General features: G+C 39.4%; 1 protein-coding gene across 1 annotated transcript; it reads left to right on the top strand.

The window, feature by feature from the left end:
* The first annotated feature begins 1,128 nt into the window (after positions 1–1,128).
* Positions 1,129–20,165, top strand: LOC133507669 (dual specificity calcium/calmodulin-dependent 3',5'-cyclic nucleotide phosphodiesterase 1B-like). The gene is made up of 14 exons (XM_061832960.1): positions 1,129–1,329; positions 7,035–7,148; positions 7,257–7,439; positions 7,978–8,044; positions 8,161–8,277; positions 9,514–9,654; positions 10,273–10,373; positions 11,663–11,788; positions 13,957–14,058; positions 14,130–14,250; positions 16,003–16,084; positions 16,186–16,303; positions 17,697–17,833; positions 19,842–20,165. The coding sequence occupies exons 1-14, from the start codon at positions 1,277–1,279 to the stop codon at positions 19,937–19,939; spliced, it is 1,560 nt and encodes a 519-aa protein (XP_061688944.1). The 5' UTR covers positions 1,129–1,276; the 3' UTR covers positions 19,940–20,165.
* Positions 20,166–20,656: the final 491 nt, after the last annotated feature.

Raw genomic sequence — 20,656 nt, 5'->3', positions numbered from 1 at the left:
AAAATCCCTGAATCCCTGGTATTGAGTGTCCCTTTATACGTGATTATTGTAAATCATATTAACTCAATATTATTACAAAATGTGTGCCATTATCTGACTCCTGGTAAAGCAAAGCAAATTTATTCATATAGCACATTTTATACACAAGGTAACTTAATGAGGTTTACATGATTAAAATAATTTTAAGACTGAGAGAAAAAACAGCTTATTAACCAGCATACAGTGCAAGAAGTATTTAAAAAAATGGAAAGACGGCAAAAAGAATAAGAAAAAAAGGTTTTTAACGTGGATTTGAAAACATTTACACTTGAGACTGATGTCACTCCTGTTGGCAACTTAGTCCATTTGTATGCAGCATACTAGCTAAATGCTGCTTCACCGTGTTGCTTTGGACTCTGCGCTCCACTATTCAGTCGATCTCAGAACCTACTGGGTTTATATTCCATTCGCATTCAGGACTAAACCCCTGAGTGATTTATAGAACAGTAGCAGAATTTGAAAATCTATTCTAAAGCAGACTAGAAGCCATTGTAAAGACTTCAGAATCAGAGTATTATATTTTGACCTCTTTGTTCTGGTGAGAACCCGACCTGCTTGAGGGACCCCAAAAGTCCTCGCCATTCGATTAGATTGGTAATACACTGCTAAAACCCTGTGGCATTGCTAAGAGGTCACTGACGTTTGATTACTCAGATGTAGTGAAGAGCCATTGACTTTGAAAAGGCCGGAAGCAGAAAAAAATGGATTCAAAACCTGAGTCCCCGGAGTGGCTGCTCTGTTGTAGGCGTCTCCAGAAGACTAGTTTTGTTTTATGAGGGTGAGTTGGGGCGACTCTGGTGAAAGACTGTCTCTGTGGCTCCCTGATTTGTGGCAGCATTGGAAAAATTCTCATTTGGGATTTAAGTACACACGGCTTGAAAGGGTTGCAGTCAACACCTCATCAGTGAGGTCAGGGCACTCACACTTGTGCACACACACACACACACATAAACTGACAAAGATGCTCATACCACACTCGCGCACACACACTGACACAGTCTGGGCTCGTCCAACCAATCAGAGCAAAGTAGAGTAGGTCCCCCAGAAGTGGGTGGGAGAGTTGTTGAAACACAAGTCTGTCTCAGGACACACAAGTTTTTGCATTGGTGCTTTGAAGAACTTTTTTGTGTGTGTGTGTGTGGGGGGGGGGGTTATAGAATAATCATTTTTCCTATACTTTTGCTTTGGTTTTTGGGAGAAAACACTGGGTTCCATCAGGGCACAGCTCGAGCACGGAATGGCCGAACTAGTGCGAATCCGTAAGAAACGGCTGCAGATGCCCATCTCAAGGTAAGATCAGAGCACAGTTTGAGTCATATGAACGGAAGATTTGAACGCCTCCTAACCTGATTGAGGGGGCTCTACTGCTTGGTTTAAGTGTGCTGAAATACTGAAAAGGGCCACTACAAGTCGCTGCGTCTTTGGAAGGAATGCCAAAATGACTGATTGATATTCAGAGGCATGCAACTGAACTACGTACACATCTTATACATTCCTGGTCTGTTGACCAAAACCTGAACACTTGTACTGAACAGCTGACTGTGTGGTTTGTATTCACCATCTTGACTATACTTAGCAGCCACAACACTTGCTAGTTGTTACAGGAACACTTGACTTTCTCGCGCCACGGTTCTGTGGGAGGGGAAATGAGCTGCACGGAAGATGGGTCATGTGGCTTTTGTTTTGGTTAGCGCGTTAATGACTTTGCATCCGTCGATGACTACAACTCAGCACACTGGAATGTGAGTGTAAATGGTTGTTTTTCAACGTGTGCCTTGTCATTAACCCGAAACCAATCCAGAGTGTACCCTCCTGTGATTGGCTTCATCTCACCTGTGACTCGAAAGAAGACAAATGATACCAAAAAATGAGAAGATGGATGGACAACCAGCTAAGCTAGGTTTAGCTGTAGTTAAGTCACAAATTTATTGAAGTGATTTTTTTTTTCCTTTGTTAAAAGGGTATTTTCTGGCTGGACATGAGGTGAAATAAAGTCAGCGTAAAAACTGTAAACATTGTGTAAAGTGATGTGAATTAAATTTTCATTTTTTCCATTTGCTTTGTGATGATTTTATTTTGACCACATTAAAAACATTTTTAATTAGAATGTTCTACATTAGCCAGGGCAGTTCGGGGTAGCTGCAGCAGAATAAAATAAGATAAAATAACAAACTACTTTTAGGCCCCAAATTATCCACACTTTGACCAAATGTGTGGCAAAAAGGGTGAAAGTATTTATTCAGTATTACATTTAATTAACCTAATAACACAGAGTACTTGCAAAAAAGTCATACACGTCAATTTCTTTATTTCAAGAAAGGGAAAAGAAATTTCCACGTGTATTGGTATTTTATTTTTTAATCGATTGGGTAGGTTAAAAGTGAATATGGTTGAGGTGAACTATTTGATGAATGGTTGTCATTTAGAAGGAAATAACAGGAAAGTAGCAAAAGTCTGCAAGAAGTGTGGAGAAAACACTAAAATGACAAAAAATGTTTTTTTTATAGATCTAAAGATGTTTTACATCCAAAACAATACGTATCCTTTTTTAATTCAATTCAATTTAATTAATTAAAGCGTTCTATAATGTGAAGTTAATTTAAAAGCTCTCATAGATCCAAATTCAATGACAGTTAATTCCCAAAATTATTCATACCCTGACATAATATTGAGTTGAAATAAATTTGTGATGGACATTAAAAAGAGAAAAATGACTACACAATGTGGCATTCATTGAAAAAAAGAGACAGACAGACAGACAGACAGACAGACAGACAGACAGACAGACAGACAGACAGACAGACAGACAGACAGATAGATAGATAGATAGATAGATAGATAGATAGATAGATAGATAGATAGATAGATAGATAGATAGATAGATAGATAGATAGATAGATAGATAACCTTACATACAAGAATATCAAACACTGTAAATTTAAAAATGATTAAAATGCTGATTCAAAGCGGGACGTCCCCCTTGGGATACAACAAAAGATCTCAAGACAGGTGTTGTGGCTTGAGATAAGAAAAAATTTATTGAAATTCTAAAAAAAAAAAAAAGATATTTTGAGTTCTGTATATTACAAGATTTTGTGACTTATTTAATTTGGAATTTGATGTAATTATAATAAAACCTTCCTCTTTAGTTTTCTTCACTAGGAAAAAAAACCATGCCTCAAGTAGTACAGCTGTATAAATTACCAAATAAGGTTTCTGGCCTCCTAAATGAAACTTGTGGAAGCACTAAAGTTGAAGGAATTGTGCAGTACTTCTGCACTGTTGGCTCGCGAATAAAGTACCAACAGCGTGGAGTCAAGTAGTAACAGTGAGAGTACACTGTACAACAAGACAAAGAAGAAGATTTGTCACTCATCTCTATAAAAGAAAAGTGCTGTTGACAAGTCATTTCCGGGGAAAAACCGCTGTCAGTCGCTAAGGCCCAAATGAGGAGTTATCTGGAAAGATTATGCGCGCTGACATTTGGGCGCTTGCTATTTTTATGGCTCAACAGCTTTCTGAAGATTGTGCCAACGTGATAAACACTTAAAATGCACCAAGTGTCGCCGGCAGCATGTTAGTATGCGCCATATAGCATCGTCTGGCAGTGCTTCAGCAAATGGTCACAGTGGGACGTGGGCTGGGGGGGAAGGGGGGTCATCCGTGATTTGAAAGAAACTCACGTCACGTCCGGTATATCTGCATGAAAGAATAAATCTGTTCCTGTTATCAGAGGATGAGGTTTCTCATGGAGACCCGAGAAAACCTGTTGAAGGTTCGTTGATGTATTAATTGCATAAATAAATGCAGACGACATGGCGCTATTTATTAACCCTTCTCTAACTTTGTATGTGCAGGAAAGTGGAGAAAATGTTACCACTTTTTTAATGGGGAAATGTAGCACCATACGGTGGACAAATTTAAACATTTAATATTTAGAAGACGTGTCCACATTGAAATGTTATCTTAAAATGATGGCATTAAGTTATGCAAGATTAATAAAGGGATATTTTAAATTCCAATAATTTTCATAAGGCTGCCTTTTGGAACGATGAAGAAGCACATCAGATTTTGTTTGCCATTTTAGGGTTAATTCAGTTAACAGATGAAAATTCTGAAGTTGTGCCTAGATTCAAGCAATATAAATAAAAAAAAAAACAATGGCAGAAAATGTCCCCAGGATCTCTGAAGGCTTTCAGTTACGTGCTCTTTTGTCCCCTAAACACAGATTCAGCGACAAAATTCACTCTCAGAGGGCCAACTCTCAAGGCATGACTTTCGCAAAGTGTGCCTTATGTAACAGCCAAAGCATGGGAAGTTTTTCTCATGGAAAGATCGGCAGCCTCGATCTCTTTTTTTTTTTTTTTTTTTTTTTTTTGCCAAAAGCATTTTTTTCCTCCTCCTTGGGACAATTTGGCATGAAATGACTTCCAAATGAACTCTCGCAACGACCTCATCTCCCCCTGCGACCATCAACCTGCTAGCTCAAGATTTAAACACGAGTTTTCAGGTTATTCTGTCAATGATCCTAGATTTAAACTAAGGGGGTTCCAGTCATACAATTAAAATGTTTTTTTTTCTCCAATTTGGGCTAATATGAATTGATTTGTATCAGAGAAAAAAAACTGAAGAAAATGCACGGAAAACAGATTTCTTCTTGTCCCTTCCCAATGTAGATACAAACGTATACTATCACTGATGTCACGTGTGCAAATATAGTCAATTTCATATTTTTCACAAAATACTATTTTTCTGTACCGATGTGCTTATTTTATGCATTATTAAATAATTGAATGTGTTGAAAATAGCTTGAGAACATATCTCTAGATAGACAATAGATAATAGATCACTTGATCTCTTGTCATAGTCCACCCATTTTTCACTTCACGGGAGCCATGTTGCATTTTGTCGCCTCAAGATTAAAAGTCTAGATCACAGGTGTCAAACCCAAGGCCCGGGGGCCACATCCGGCCCCCTATATGATTTTATGTGGCCCGCGAAGGTGAAACATGTATGTCAACTTCCATGATTCTTGCTCAAATCTGTACAAAAATATCAAATTGTCATATCATAAATGATAACTTGGAGATATTGCAAGGATTTTACACTTAGCAATCATCAAACGTAGTTAAAAAACACATTATCCTTGATACATAAATTTCACGTGTAAATATGATGAAAGGTTTTTATGGTTTCTGTCATAACAGCCCTCTGAAGGAAACTGTAACTACAATGTGGCCCATGACAAAAATGAGTGTGATACCCCTGGTCTAGATGCTACTTGAACAATGAGTTAAGAGAATTACATTTGAGTGTGTTTTGTTGAAATTGATAGCTGCTTTGGTGCAGAAGGAACTGGTCAGCCGCAAAGGGAAGTTTGCATGTAGATTCATTTCTCCCTATTAAACTGCTTTTTCTGCTCGTTTTATTTATTGCATCTCGTTTGGCGGAAACGCTCAAGTGTTGTGTTTACACGGTCTACTTGCCTGCATAATTTAGAGCTGTACCAAATTTACTTCATTACAGTAATTGGGCCAGGGCAGTAGTTCCCAAACTTAATTGAAGCAAGGCACATATTTTACATTTGAAAAATCTCCTGGCAAACCACCCAAAAATAAAAATAAAGGACTGCATATACAAGAAAATGATGATCTCATCTCACTTTACTTCTAAATTTACTTACTCACTGTTAAAGTTGGGCCTGTTTAGTTAAACAAAAAGTTATGCATCTGTTTTTTGAAAGGCAATAGGTCAGTTGTACGTACCATCTCGTAGGCCAACATTTAATTGTTCTTCCTGTCACTATACTTCACTGGCACAGACGAACGATTTGAAGTGAATAAATTGCCTGTAGGTGAGAAGGCATGTGTGAACGGTTGTTTATATGTGCCCTGTGTTTGGCTGGCAACCGGTTGAGGGTGTACCCCGCCTCCTGCACGAAGATAGCTGGGATAGGCTGCAGCAATCCCGCAACCCTTGTGAGGATAAGCAGCTCGTAAAATGGATGGATGAAAACAATACTTGTTTTGTCAATTAAATTGTTAATGAAGGGAAACTGCATAGTTCACATCACTGATGTAAGAACTGGGGTCTGACTCAGGACAGTCTATCGCAAAGAATATGAAACAAGAAAACCAAAAACACACGCCCATTTACTCTACAGCTTGTCCTCATTAGGGTGCCGGGTGAGCTGGAGCCTATCCCAGTTTACTTTGGACTGGTCACCAGTCAATCACTGCGCACATATTGACCAAGATTGAAGCTAACATGCCTGTTTTGAAGCCGGTGTAGTGAAAAGAAAACGGGCAGATGTGCAATAAGCAAACTCCACATCGAAATGCTATAACCCAGACTCAAACCCAGTCTGAAAAACAGACAAACTACAGCAAAGGCATCTCAGATCAGTGATTCCCAGAAGCAGGACCGTGAGGGCCCTCCACACAATGGGAATTCGTTAATCCGGTCAACCTAAACACAACCTAACCACAAATCACGATAAGTTCATGAATAGACGATAGCTCTTTACCACATAAAGGCTTCACAGGTGCATAGTTACCAAAAATTCAAGGACATCACCTTATCTAAGGCCCTCTTCCAGGCGAGCGGAAAAAACCCCAGATAAAACCCATTTCGGGAGGAAAAAGGAAGACATCTTTAAAAAGGATGACAGACAACAGCGGCGTGGGGTTGGTTAGGGGAGGCAGAAGTAAAACAGGCCAAAACCCAGATGTGAAGGCAAAAGGCAGGGCAAGCGACTAATAGTTTTTTTTTTAACCAAATGCGAGAGGAAAGAAATAACTCTTAAATCAAGACATTTCTACCAAAGTAGCCGCTCTCACTTCCGTGGGTAAGAAATTCCAGATTACACTACTGCACCGCAAACAGAGAATCCTTTTCAACCTGCTGACTTCTTCCCAATAACCAAGATCACAAATTACATCTGCAATTAAGTTTGTCTTTGATGAGAAGTATGAACTCATTTTGGCTGCTTCTAGGCTTCGCAACATCTTAAAGCAGCTGGAAGACAAAGATGTTGACTTTGAGGAGATCAGAAAGAATCTGGATTTGACAGCATCGCTACTGGAGGCTGTTTATCTGGATGGAACCAGGTAGAAAATATTAACAGTGGCATTGTAACATTACTGAAATATCTTTGGCATAGTGACATAGAAATCAACAACACATTCAATGAGAATGTTTGTGTGTGTGCGTGTCAGGCAGTGCTTGGAGTCCGAGGATGACCTCCAGCAGCTTCAATCTGATGGAGTTCCTGCTGAGGTCACCGATTGGCTGGCGTCAACATTCACTCAGAGGGTACGACAGCTGGGGCGGCGCTCGGATGAGAAGCCCAAATTTCGTAGCATCGTGCACGCGGTACAGGCTGGGATATTTGTGGAAAGGTATGACTTTATTTGGTGAATTTCATTGTTATATTATGCTGTGGATAACGGGATTTTGATTGGAATTGGTCACCAGTCAATCACAGGAAAAAAAAAACACGAAAACGATTCAGTCGAAAATTCACATCAGTCGCCCACTTGCTGCACAAAAGTCAGCTCTGCGAATCACTCGGCTAACAATTGCTTGCATTAGGAGGACTACCCCAGTTAATTTATTGTTTTACAAATTACATATTGGACAGGTCGCTAGTCAATCACAAAATAATTGTGAGTGGGTTTGAACACAACCGTTGGAGGTTTTAGTTGAATAGAACCTCACACACTAGAGCAAGAAAGCTGATTCTGATTCAAACGCCCTACTGAACAGTCCGCTGCACAGCATAGTGAAACACTGGCCCCCTTTTCTCCTTGAAAACGTCCTCACCCGAGTGTATGAGCACTTGGAGCATTTTTATAAACATATCCTGAGACGAGCTCGCTGCTCAGTCTCAACACGTGAACTTCAAGTGAACTCAACATCAACATTGTACGATTCCAGGATGTTCAAGAAAGCCTACACGGCCGCCATGCCAGACCAACCTGCCGCTGTCGTAAACTGCCTAAGGGTGAGCCACAAATCGCAACCTGTTATGCGTTTTGTGTTGGTGCAATATGTTGTACCGCAGAACTAGTATCAATAATCCTGTCACTCTAACCTCCCTCTCTCAATGTCTATCCGGAGGACGTTGACCGCTGGAGTTTTGATGTGTTTGCCTTGAACGCAGCCAGCTCTGATCACGCACTGCAAACTCTCTTCTTCGAACTGGTTACCAGATATGAGCTCAACAGCCGCTTCAAGGTTCCATTTCCATTCAGTTTCATCTTACACAACATAACAAGCTGTATTTTTATCAAGCAGTACAGTTTAGTAGGAACAATAAACCCTGATCCGGATGTGTAGACAGGATAGCGGTATCTGGATCAGCTACCTGTATGTAAGCTTGTTATTTGCCAATGCATTATACAAAGACGATTAAAGCCACACTAAACTAAAACCACATAATCCAAGACTCAGTCAAGACTTTGAGGCGTTAAGACTAAGACTTTGAGGAGATAAGACCAAGTAAAGACTCCTGACCTATAGGGGTTAACATCAAGTCAAGATCAATAACTTTAGGAACTTAAGACCAAGTCAAGACTCTTGAGGAGTCAAAACTAAGGCCCTGAAGGATTAGATTCAGGTCATTACCAAGAAGTTCAGGACTGAAGATTATGATTTTGAGGACTTAAGACCAGGTTAAAAAAAACAAACAAACAAAACGTGATTTTAATGACTTACAACCAAAACAAGCACTTATAAGAATTCAAAACCAAGACCTTGACAACGTAAGGCAAAGTGAAGACTAAGACTTTCTGGCAATAAGACCAAGACTTTGAGGATTTAATGCATTGTTAAAACCAAGACTGTGAGGTATCAAGCAAAGCAAAGCAAATTTATTTGTACTGCGGATTTCATACGCAAGGTGCAATGTGCTTGACATAATTAAAAGCATTCAAATACATAAAAACAATTGAAAAAGTTGAATTAAAGCAGCTTTTAGTGCAAGAAAAATCATTCAAAAGTGGAAGTACTCGAAAACACAAGAGAGTGTGAGGGGGAAAAAGGTTTTGAATATGGATTTCAAAACACACTTGGGGCTGACATCACCACTGTTGGCAACTTATTTAATTTTTTTTTTTGCAACATAATGGTTAAATGCTGCTTCACCACGTTTGCTTTGGGCTCTGCATTCCATTGTTAGACCCAAGTCAGTCGATCTCAAAGCCCTCCTGGGTTTGGAGGAACAAGGGATTGAGACCACTTTAAATAAAATAAAATAATGCCAAATCATTTTGATACCCTTAAGAATCAAACTCCACTCACTCTCCGGGGGTTAAAAAAATGTGGTTTGGAAATCATTTACAGGAAAGTAATTCATTCAAACACAACGTATTGGGTTTGCGATGTTTACTTTGCCACATTGCACAACTCGGAACAAAGGTCATTTACAAAGGGTTGAAAAGGGGGTCAAGTGACTGATTTGATTTGTTCTAGATTCCCATCTCAAGCCTGACGCTATTCCTGTCTGCAGTGGAGAGAGGATACTGCAAACACAGCAACCCGTACCACAGCCACGTGCATGCTGCAGACGTCACACAGACCATGCACTGCCTGCTTCTGCGATCTGGCCTTGTGGTACAGTTTGAGGAGTTAAAACCAAGTCAATGTTAAGATCATAGCGAACATTAAGACCTTGAAGTGTTCAGAACATGTCTAGACAAAGACTTTGAGGAGATGACTGCGAGTTCAAGACGTTGAGGACTTAAGACCAAGTCAAGTAGGGTTGCAAGAATACTGTTTTAATAATTCATGAATCGGTCGGTTATTTATACGATTGATCGAACTACAGCTGCTCCAAATTCCTTGTGTGTTTTAAACATACTTGGCAAATAAAGATGATTTTGATTCTGATCTGATCTTTAAGAAGTCAAGCCCAAGACCAAAATCAAGACATAAGACTTTCAGGAGTTAAAATCAAGTGAACACTGAGACTTCAAGGAATCAAGACCAAGTCAAAACTCGAGACATTTAAAAGGTAGGACTAGTCTGTCAAGACTGTGACTTTGAGGAGTCAAGAGAAATAATTTCAGGCAATCAGACTAAATCAAGACAAAGACTTTTATGAGTCGAGACTGAGGAGTTAAGACAAAGTCAAGATAAGGCTTTAAAGATTTAAGACCAAGTCAAGTCTATAGTTATAAATGATGACAATATGATTGATTGGTTGATGTGTTCCCTGTGTGAACCAATCAGCACTGGCTAACGGAGCTGGAGGTGATGGCATCACTGTTCGCCGCAGCCATTCACGACTACGAGCATACGGGGACCACCAACAACTTTCACATCCACACAAAGTGAGCTTTTTCTCCTTTGCCAAATACTAACAAAAGCAGCTATTTGTGTAGCATCTAAGATTTTGTCATGTCAGGGAATACAAAATATACTGTTGTTAAGGCTAAATTCTAACGCAAACATCTTCAGTGTGGGAGATCAGTATTTTTAGATGCCATATATCCACCCTCGCAGAAGAGACTCTTAGACTATTTCTTGTTTATATAGCCAACTAAATACAGTGGAACCTACCAAGTGGAGCGCCTAGAAAAGTGCTACGATTTGGAGTTCACCCAAAATGATCGGGAACACATTCCAAATGTTCACAACAGAACAAAGCTTCTTAAAAAAAAAGTGTGATAACTATACAAAATGAAATCCAAATTGACGACATCTGGGTTCTGGCGTCTTAGTAAACCAGAAACAATACAATTGTTCATGGCTAATGACAAACAGCACATATTAAATGTGCTGAAAACATCCATGTTATCTATTCTGTGAACATTAAAGTACAATAAAAACAAAAAAACACCAGTTTTGCCATGGTTAACTTTAATGATTGTCCAAATTTTATTGAAAGAATTACCTGGCCTGTGCAATTAATAAAGTTTTTATTGATGGTGATAGTGAATAGTTTGGAACTAATTCACTTTACATTACAGTGGTGCCTTGACATACGAGATTAATGTATTCCATTACTATGCTTGTAACTTAAAAGACTCGCATCTGTAATGATCTTTCCCCAGTAAAATGAATGGATGAAAACCCATTACCGTATTTCAGCTTCCATTAAAAACACATCAGACCTTTGTCTTTTTTTAAAGAAAAAAAAGCACTGTATAGTGTGGTACTATTAAAAAAAACATACAGAAATGACTAATAACTGATTAAATTGAATGTACAGAAATGAAACAGTTTTTGCCACATTTAAGGGGCACTTAAAGGGCAAGATTACACAGACATATGGCTTTACTATACAGGGACCCCATGTTAGCTCCTCAATAAGTTGCAGTACTATAATGAGTATTGTGATATTAGCCGTCTACATGTGTTGCTCCACCATTTGTGTTCAAATGTGTTGCTTCCTAAACCACAATTAGCGATGTTAACCATGGGCCTGTTGAAGGTGTTTTACATTGTTAGCACCAAGTGAAGTGAACCTTCATTAATTCAAACTTGTGGTTTGTGTTTTGTTTTTTTTAAAGTGTATTTTGTTTGTGTTATGCTTGTATTTTCAATAAGGAAAATGGTGAAAAATGCAAGCTTACCCGAGTGAATGCAGCTACCTTTCATGTGTCTTTTGTCTGGTCAGATCCGAATTTGCACTGATCTACAATGACAGGTCGGTGCAGGAAAGTCATCATCTGAGCGCAGCGTTTCGCCTTCTGCAGGACGATCAAATGAATATTTTCATCCATTTGACCCGAGAAGAGTGGATGTAAGTCATTTCCTATTTTCAAAAGGCCTTTGCTGCCCATGAAGAAGCTTGTGGATGCAAGTACAATACCCACTTTATTTTTCTTAGTTGACTATAGGGAAAAGTAATTTTCAATTTTTAAGGGGATGAATTTCAACTTCCCATAGCTTACGTCATGCGCTACATGTTTACACAGCAAATGAGCTGAGACTGAATCAACAACACAGAAAAGTAGATTATATTTTTCCTTGAAAAATTTTTGACCTAACACTGTAGGTATGTTTTTTTTTTCTTGACAAATTTTTTCAGAGCAATATGACTATTATCAGATTTAAAAACACATTCTCAAAATATAATTCAACTTTCATAACATTACTTCTTACTTTCTACATATATACATTATTTTTAAGAGGTGTTATTGTATTATAACTTGCCACATTATAACTTGGACTTTGTACAATTGCGTTTTTGTTCCCCGGAAAAAATAGAACTGAATTCTCATATTTTGACATTTTCTTGCAAATCACATTTTTATCTATTTTACAACTTAATTCTTGTAAGATTGCAAATTATGTCCCCTAAAATGTTGTTTCTATCATATTATGAAATTATTTTTGTTCAATATTTTTCTTATAATATTTTGACTATTCTTGTAACATTATGACGAAATTTAGTCAACATTTTACCCCTATTATTGCAACTGCGTTCTTGTGATTCTTTTCCAGAGGAACAAGAAGATCTGAAACTGTACTATTGTACATTTTTAATGCAATATTGTTGATTCAAATCGTATTTTATCGTGATACCCACAAACGTATCTTAAAAACTTTTTAAATGAAATGCAATTCATGAACAGAAAACCCCTTTTTTAAAAAGAAAAACTGATACCGCCACGACAATAATGTTAGTAAAAAAATAACTCTCTGGCACAATCAAGACTGGGCATCAAATCTTATTGAAAGAAATTCTCCAATTAATCAAAAATAATAATCTGATAGACTTCAATCAATGAACTCCAATTTCTAATGAGTGTACGATATGAATCATAAAGTGCATGGTATTTTAAAAAAAAAAAAATCGGTGTACAGAAAGTTAAACGGTTAGCAACCGCGATTAGCATGAGCATTTTAGGTTAAAAAAAAATTACCTGCCATTCGGCTCACTCATACTTATGTTAGTGTAGTCGTGCAGTGACGTATGTTAGTGTGTCACTGTCGAAAAGATCACTTACAGACGCTTCTTTGTTCCTGCTCTCAAGTTCTTCATTGGACCAACACTGCGTCCGTCTGTAATTAATGTCCGTGTGAAACATGGGTTCCGGCGGAACAAAGTTGGGCGAAATTTATTTATCCATCCATCCATCTTCTTGGGTGCTTATCCTCACAAGGGTCACGGAAGTGCTGGAGCCTATCTCAGCTGTCATTGGGTAGGAGGCGGGGTACACCCTGAATTGGTTGCCAGCCAAGCGCAGGGCACATAGAGACGGACAACAGTCGCACTCACAATCACATCTAGAGGCAATTTATCCATCCATCCATCCATTTTCTTCACCGCTTATCCTCACGAGAGTTCCTGAAGTGCTGGAGCCTATCCCAGCTGTCATTGGGCAGGAGGCGGGGTACACACCGAACTGGTTTCCAGCCAAGCGCAGGTCACATAGAGGCAGACGACAGACAACAGTCTCTCTCACAATCACAGCTAGGGGCAATTTAGAGTCTCCAATTAATGTTGCATGTTTTTGGGATGTGGGAGGAAACTGGAGTGCCTGGAAAAATCCACGCAGGCACGGGGAGAACGTGCAAACTCCACGCAGGGAGGGCTGGGATCGAACCCAGGTCCTCAGAACTGTGAGGCCAACGCTTTACCAGCTGGTCCACCATGTCCCCTTATTTATTTATTTGTGTGTTTGTGAATGTATGTATTTACTTATTTTTGATCCAGGCAGAGCTTTGAGGCACAGAGTCAACCTATTACTGAAGTCGACTTAGTGGCACCATCCAATCCAACCCCAGCCATAATTCAGTCATATAAATACATTCATTTTCTAATTGGAAATGCCAACTACAACACATTTCTGCAATTTTTGCATTAGCTCAAAATAGAGTTTGCCGATGAAAGCCATCCCTTTCATCACAGGAACAAGAAAACCTCCTGAAAGTTGTGTCATTTTTTAAATGTTCATCACACAGGGAGTTGCGTTCCCTCGTCATCGAGATGGTGCTATCCACAGACATGACCTCTCACCTCCTCCAAGTAAAAGCCATGAAATCCTGTCTGCAGCAACAAGAACGGTAACATGCCACGCATTCGGGACCTCAAATGGTTGACGCCAAACCAACGCTATTTTATTTTTGGCTCGTAGTATCGAGAAGTCCAAAGCTTTGTCACTGTTGCTCCACACGGCCGACATCAGCCACCCGTCAAAACCCTGGTCTCTGCACTCCAGGTGGACCAAAGCCCTGATGGAGGAGTTCTTCAGGCAGGTAGGAACATGTCCAAATAGAAGTTTGTACTGGTTTTATTCCAAAAGTCAAGTCAGTCATTCCAGCCATCATCCACACCAGGGGTATCAAACTAATTTTTGTTCCGGTTTCCCTCAGAGGCCTGTTATGACTGTGGAACAAAAATATTTAATCATCTCATCATATTTACATCATCAATTTATGAACTACTGTACAACATCGGTTCTGGACCACAATCCGTTCCAGAAGGTGGTTCGAGAACCGATTTGTTCAAAAACCAAATCGATGTTTATGTCTGCGTACAAAGGCTGCGTTATACACAATAACAACACGCGTCGTGGATCAGCTGGTCGGGCCTTGCGCGTTAGGTCATTTCCGGGTTTTTTTGCGGTGGGTTTGAATTGACAATAATAAAGTGTGTCGTGGGTCAGCTGGACTGGCATCGCACGTTCTGGTATTTCCGGGTTTTGTTGGGGACGTTCGAACACCGATTTTTGTTCGAAAACAGAATAAAAAAATCTTGAAATTTTCATTTGAAAACCGATTTGTTAGAGAACGGAGACGTTTGAGAACTGAGGCTGTATTGTGGTTTTGGAATCAGAAATCAAGGGTAATGTGTTTTTCAACTATTCACGTTTGGAAACACAGAAATGCTTGTAATATCTCAACTTTATCATTCATGATGTATGGCAATTTGAAATTTTGGTCCAGATTTTTACAACAATCATGGAAATTGACACTCTAGAGTTGGCTTCGCGGGCCACATAAAATCATGTGGCGGGCCAGATCTGCCCCAAGGCCTTGAGTTTGACACCTTTCATCTACACTGTGGATCTGGCGCCAGGTCTCCTGGGAGCCGATCACGGCTGACGTACGTGACCAGTCCGGACAGGCCAGCGTTCACCATTAAACCCACGTACTCTACTGATTTTGGCTTACATAATTTTTCGATTTTATCCTTGTAAACTCATGATAGTATCTTCCAATGTTATTCTTCGAAAATTACTACTATATTCTTCAAACATTACGACTTTTAAACCTTTGAGGTTCTTACTGCGAAATTCAGACTGTATTCTCTGAGTATTAAAATGATGTTGTAACATTGCGAGGTTATTCTTGTGAAATAATTTGCACCAAGCACTATTTTTAATTTACATCTTTTTTTCTTGAAAAACAATGTTTTTTTCTTATACCATTCCAATTCTCTTCCCATAATATTGTGATTTTTTTTCTCATGAAAAAAATCAAAATTTGTTATTGTGTATTTCAGACAGTTCATCAAAGAATATGATTGAATACTAGAGTAAATATCACTTTTTTTCTTCCTCTGATTGCAACATTAGATTATGACAAGATTATGAAGTTTCTTCACTTGATCTTATTATTCATTAAAAAAATATTCTGCGACAATTTGACTTTTTTCTTTTAAAAGTAGTATTTTATTAATGTAAGACAATGTAATAACACATTATTCTCGTAGCTGTCTTTCATCACAAGTTTTTTTGCGTGAGCTTCTGTGCTGCTTTTTCCCCCCAAAAAAGAAAAGAGGAGGCGTACTGTGCAGCCTAGCAGTTTCTTTTTAAGAATTACACAAGAAAAGCCTGTTCAGGTTTTTTTTTTTTTTTTACAGTAGCAAAAAAAAAAAGAAAGAATGAAAGAAAGAAAGACCAAACACTTTCGATGTGTCATCCGAGGTTGGCGTAGTTATTTCGAGGCCTTGGAGTGGGCTGCCTTTTAAGATATCTGCTCGTTCTCTCTTTCTACCTTGGGGAGGGTGATAGAGAGGCAGAGCTCGGTCTGCCCTTCTCGCCGCTGTGTGATCGAAAAAGCACCTTGGTGGCCGAGTCCCAGATCGGTATGTGGAACAAACACGCACACTCCCCAAAAATAATGTCAATAATTAAAGCACAACGCTTTTCATTGACCTGGATTAGACGTTGAGTTTCTTTTCTGCAGGCTTCATCGACTTTATCGTGTACCCGACGTTCTCCTTGTTGACGGACATGGCAGAGAAGATAGTGGTTCCTCTGGTGGAGGAGAACCCGGGACCACCGGACCCCTGCAACAGACACAGGTACGACATTAGCCTGCGTACGATAAAGGGAGGGGAGGCATTTTTTTTTTTTTTTAAGAACATGCAAATATTGAGATGAGAATTTGGACTTGTAATCAAATACAATCAAACTTCCATCCATTTTCTTTGCTGCTTATCCTCACGAGGGTCACGAAGAGTGCTGGAGCCTATCCCAGCTGTAAATGGGTAGGAGGCGGGGTATTGCAGGGCACATGAAGACTGACAGCAGTTGTACTCACAATCACACCTAGGGGCAATTTGGACTGTCCAACTAATGTTGCATGTTTTTGGGATGTGGGAGGAAACTGGAGTGCCCGGAGAAAACCCACGCAGGCACGGGGAGAGCATGCAAACTCCACACAGGCGGGGCCGGGATCGAACCCGGGTTCTCAAAAACTGTGAGGCCAACTCTTTACCAGCTGCTCCACCGTGCCACCTACAATTAAACTTGATATGTTTATTATTCCTCATAAAATGTAATAAAACACAGTCATGTGTTGACTTATAATTTGTTCCATGACCCCTTCAAATCAAATCAAAACTCAAATCATCATTCCACATTGAAATGAATGGAAATGCCATCCATCCGTTACAATAAAAACATTTTTTTTTTTTACATTTTTACTTAAAGAACTGTATTGTCACTATATTTAAACAAACAAAAGAGAATGGAAAAAACTAAACTGGTTTTGTGAAGCGTAATCACGCCAAAAAACACGCACATGCACACTGTAATACACGGTCCCCAACGTGGTACCCGCGGGTACCGAATAGGCCCCAAGGACATTGTGAGTAGCCGGTAGGCCTGTTCAAAATCTAGCTCACCTGTGATGAGACATTGTGATTTCCTAGGAATCCTATAAAAGTGATCATTTAAAAATGTAAACACTTGCAGAGATTACCTTGGGATAAATCTTCTTCACCTGTTCCCACGCCTCGTCACGGTCAGTTGTTTTTCTGGAATAAGTATCACCAAAAGCAGGCCAAAGAAAGACCAAAATAGATTGTGGAAGTCTTCCTTTGATGCGTTTATCTTTTATGGTCTTTAACATTCGTCCTTGTGTAAAAGTTAGACTGTAAAAAGATTTTTAACCACTGTAAAATGACACAGAACCTCAACTAGCGTCCAACTGGCTCGGTGTCCAACAGTTGAAGAACTGTTAGCCGTCTAGTGTGTTGGGATTAAGACAAGTGTTAAATCCAAAATATCCACTTCTGAGAACTCTTCCCATTTAACCTTTAGTGTATTTTTGTTTTGAGTCAAGTTATTAGTGCGAGCTATATATAAAAAACAGTCATACTCGAGCTGGAGCAATTGGACGTTCTCCCGGTTGCCTGGTGACTGCCCGGAGTACTGTAGACGGTCTTTGTGCCGTGTTTGTTTGCGTCCTAGTAACGTGTGGAAGGAGAGCTCAAGAGGACTGCAGTGGAGTCTGGCTCACATCACGGCCGAGCTGGTGAGCTTCCGTTCGACGTGGACGCGTCACACCGACGACAACAGGCTCAAGTGGAAAGATGGCGGCTCCAACGGTATGCTCACCACCAATAGCATCCATAGGAAAGCGTAGATAATTATTTATACAGATAATTAGACCTGAATTGAAAAACCAGATGATCAAATATCTTTTTTTTTTCCCTCTTCAAATTTGCTCGACAATCATAAATGTGTAAAGCGGGATATACACATTCCGACAATGGGCTCAAGATGAAAGTTAGCTCACGCCCAATTTCCTGAGCGATTATCTTGTGGTGTTGGGTGTGCTAAAAGTGGCCTGATGTGAAAACCGTTATTGTAACTGTTAGACCTGTTCAATATTTTTGCTATCAAATCCTTGTCTGTGTAGTCAACCGTGAGTTGGGACAAACCACGAACTCTGTTGTTGTGCCACGCAAAATGGAACGACAGCCAATCAGAAAGCTCTCGCTGTTCGTGGACACAAACAGACGATCAACTGGTTGTGTTGAGTGATAAGCTAGCTTTTACCCTGGCGCCTTCTATTTGTTCTTCTTCCCCTACGACTCTTTCGCCTTTTTCCATTCCGGATGCCCTTTGGCTTTGTTTCTGAGAACCACTTCACATTTATGTTGCATGGAGTCCAACAAAACCGAACCGCTATTCCAAGCCAAGTGATAAACGCAGTGGAATTGTGGAATGACATTGTAGTTATCCTGGGAGGAGTACTTCTTCATGGTTGGTGGACTCCATGCAGCAAAAATGTGAAGCAAGTCTATGGATGGCTGGATGTATTTTAGCGCCTCCTGGTGCCCAAGGCATATACATCGGAAGGAGACACCTAATGTATTGAAGTACTGTAATTTCCAGCCTATAAGCCGCGACTATTTTCACACACTTTCAACCCTGCGGCCTCCGTGGCTAATTTGTACGTTTTTTGTAACGGCCGCAAAGGGGCACTCGAGCGGAAAAAGTGAGAGTGAGACCAGTGGAGTATATGTGCCAAGGAAGTGACTTTTACCGGTATGTTTTTTTTTTTTTAAACCGGCCCTATTAGTGCTGGGCTAGCGTCAGCGCTGTCCTAGCGTGTTGCTGCTGTGTTACTCCCGTGTCTCTGGGATTTTTACCGATATGTTTTATTCTAACCGGCCTTGTTAGCACTGTGCTAGCATTAGCGCCGCACTAGTGTGTTGCTGCTGTGTTACTGCCTCGTCGCAGTGATTTAGTTTTGTTTTGGTTTTTTTTCTTAACCAGCTTTGTTAGTGCTGCTATCGTGTTGATACTGTGTTGCTGCCGCGGCTGGGGTTTTTTTTTTTTTTTTTTTACCGGTATGTTGTTTTTTTACCAGCCTTGTTCGTGCTCCCATGATGTTGCTATGTTAAGCTAAGCTAAGGTATTTAAACTTTGAAAACTCTGTGTACCGTCTTTCTTTGTAAATATCTCGTGTTTCAATGTGGGCACTTGGGGCTTTTACACAACTGCGGCTTATGTATGTACCAAAAGGTATTTCCTTTACAAATGTACTGGGTGAGGCTTATAACTAGGTGGCTGGAAATTACGGTACAAAATTATGATGCGCAAATTTTCATTCTTTACATTCTATTAAGTTATGTTTCTATATGGTAGAAAAAACATCTGGCTTGATTTATGGCATCTCCAATCATTTTGGGTAAGGGGATTTGACATGAGTGGTTTGAGGTACGAACATGGACATAAAACGAATTAATCTCGTACTTCAAGATAGCACTTTATTAAACAGGTTTACCAGTTACGACTGTCAACTGTTTTCGAGCAAATCGGAGATGGAAAATGATTGTTTACATCCTCCCACATCAATCTTTTAGAAACATTAGATAATTAGGCCTTGGCTGACTTTGAACGGAAAGGACAGAAAAAGATTATATTAGGCCAGATTTTTGGTATGTGTGAACACTACTTATGAGATACGCCTAAGATAGCTGATTCCAATTCGGGAACGTCTACAAATAAGTTGTGCTGACTGCCACAATCCATTTTTTCCAGCAGTCTTACACAGAGCGACGATTCATTCTAATTCCGTCCAGTGTTTCTTTTATAATCCTGCAGGATTCTCAGAGGCCAAAGTGACGAAGGAGCAGCGCGAGCCCAAAGAGGAGCAGTCGCACAAACCCCAGCACGACGCCACAAAACTCACTCAGCAGTAGACTTGAGTACTATTTTGTATCCTCTTTTTTTGTATTTTCTATTTTTTTAACAATATATCTGTTTCGCTTAGAGTCACTCTTTGTAACAAAACCACAATGCTGATGTACTGTCTCTTTTTCAATAACGTAATTTAATTGTGTAATTGTATGACATGCTGGCCGTGTTGTACTACGTATAACTAGACTGTGTTATTAAATTAATTTACCAAACATACAACTTGTCACAAACATTTTTCCACATTAATAGCACTATGATTAATAATAGTAATAGTTGTAGTAGTAGTAGTAGTAGCAGTAGTATGTATGTACAGTACGTAGTGTTTTAGGCAATAAAATGGACTACAAATTCCAATCTTCATAATAATTCACTTTAAATATTAAGTTTAAAATGCAATTATTAATATTATTATTACACTACTTAAAAAGTGTTTTAAATTATGTGGTTGCGTCCAATTATTGTTTTATTAATAATAACTACAAAAAATGTATACAGCATTAGGAACTGAATAGAAATGATATTTACTTGTTTATAATTTAAAACGCTTGCATATATTACCATGAAAATCAGATTTTATTAACCCGATCTCCATTTTACAATCGACAGGCTTTCATCAATTGTGAGTACTGTTGCTCTCATTTTAATAACATTAAAACAACAAAAATGCACAATAACAACTGAAATAATAATGCCTTTTTTTATATTTCAAGAAAAAGCCC

Source organism: Syngnathoides biaculeatus, chromosome 10 (assembly GCF_019802595.1).
Source record: "Syngnathoides biaculeatus isolate LvHL_M chromosome 10, ASM1980259v1, whole genome shotgun sequence".
Lineage (NCBI taxonomy): Eukaryota > Metazoa > Chordata > Actinopteri > Syngnathiformes > Syngnathidae > Syngnathoides > Syngnathoides biaculeatus.
The sequence above is the reverse complement of the archived record's forward strand: the minus strand, read 5'-3'. Positions and strand labels throughout refer to the sequence as shown.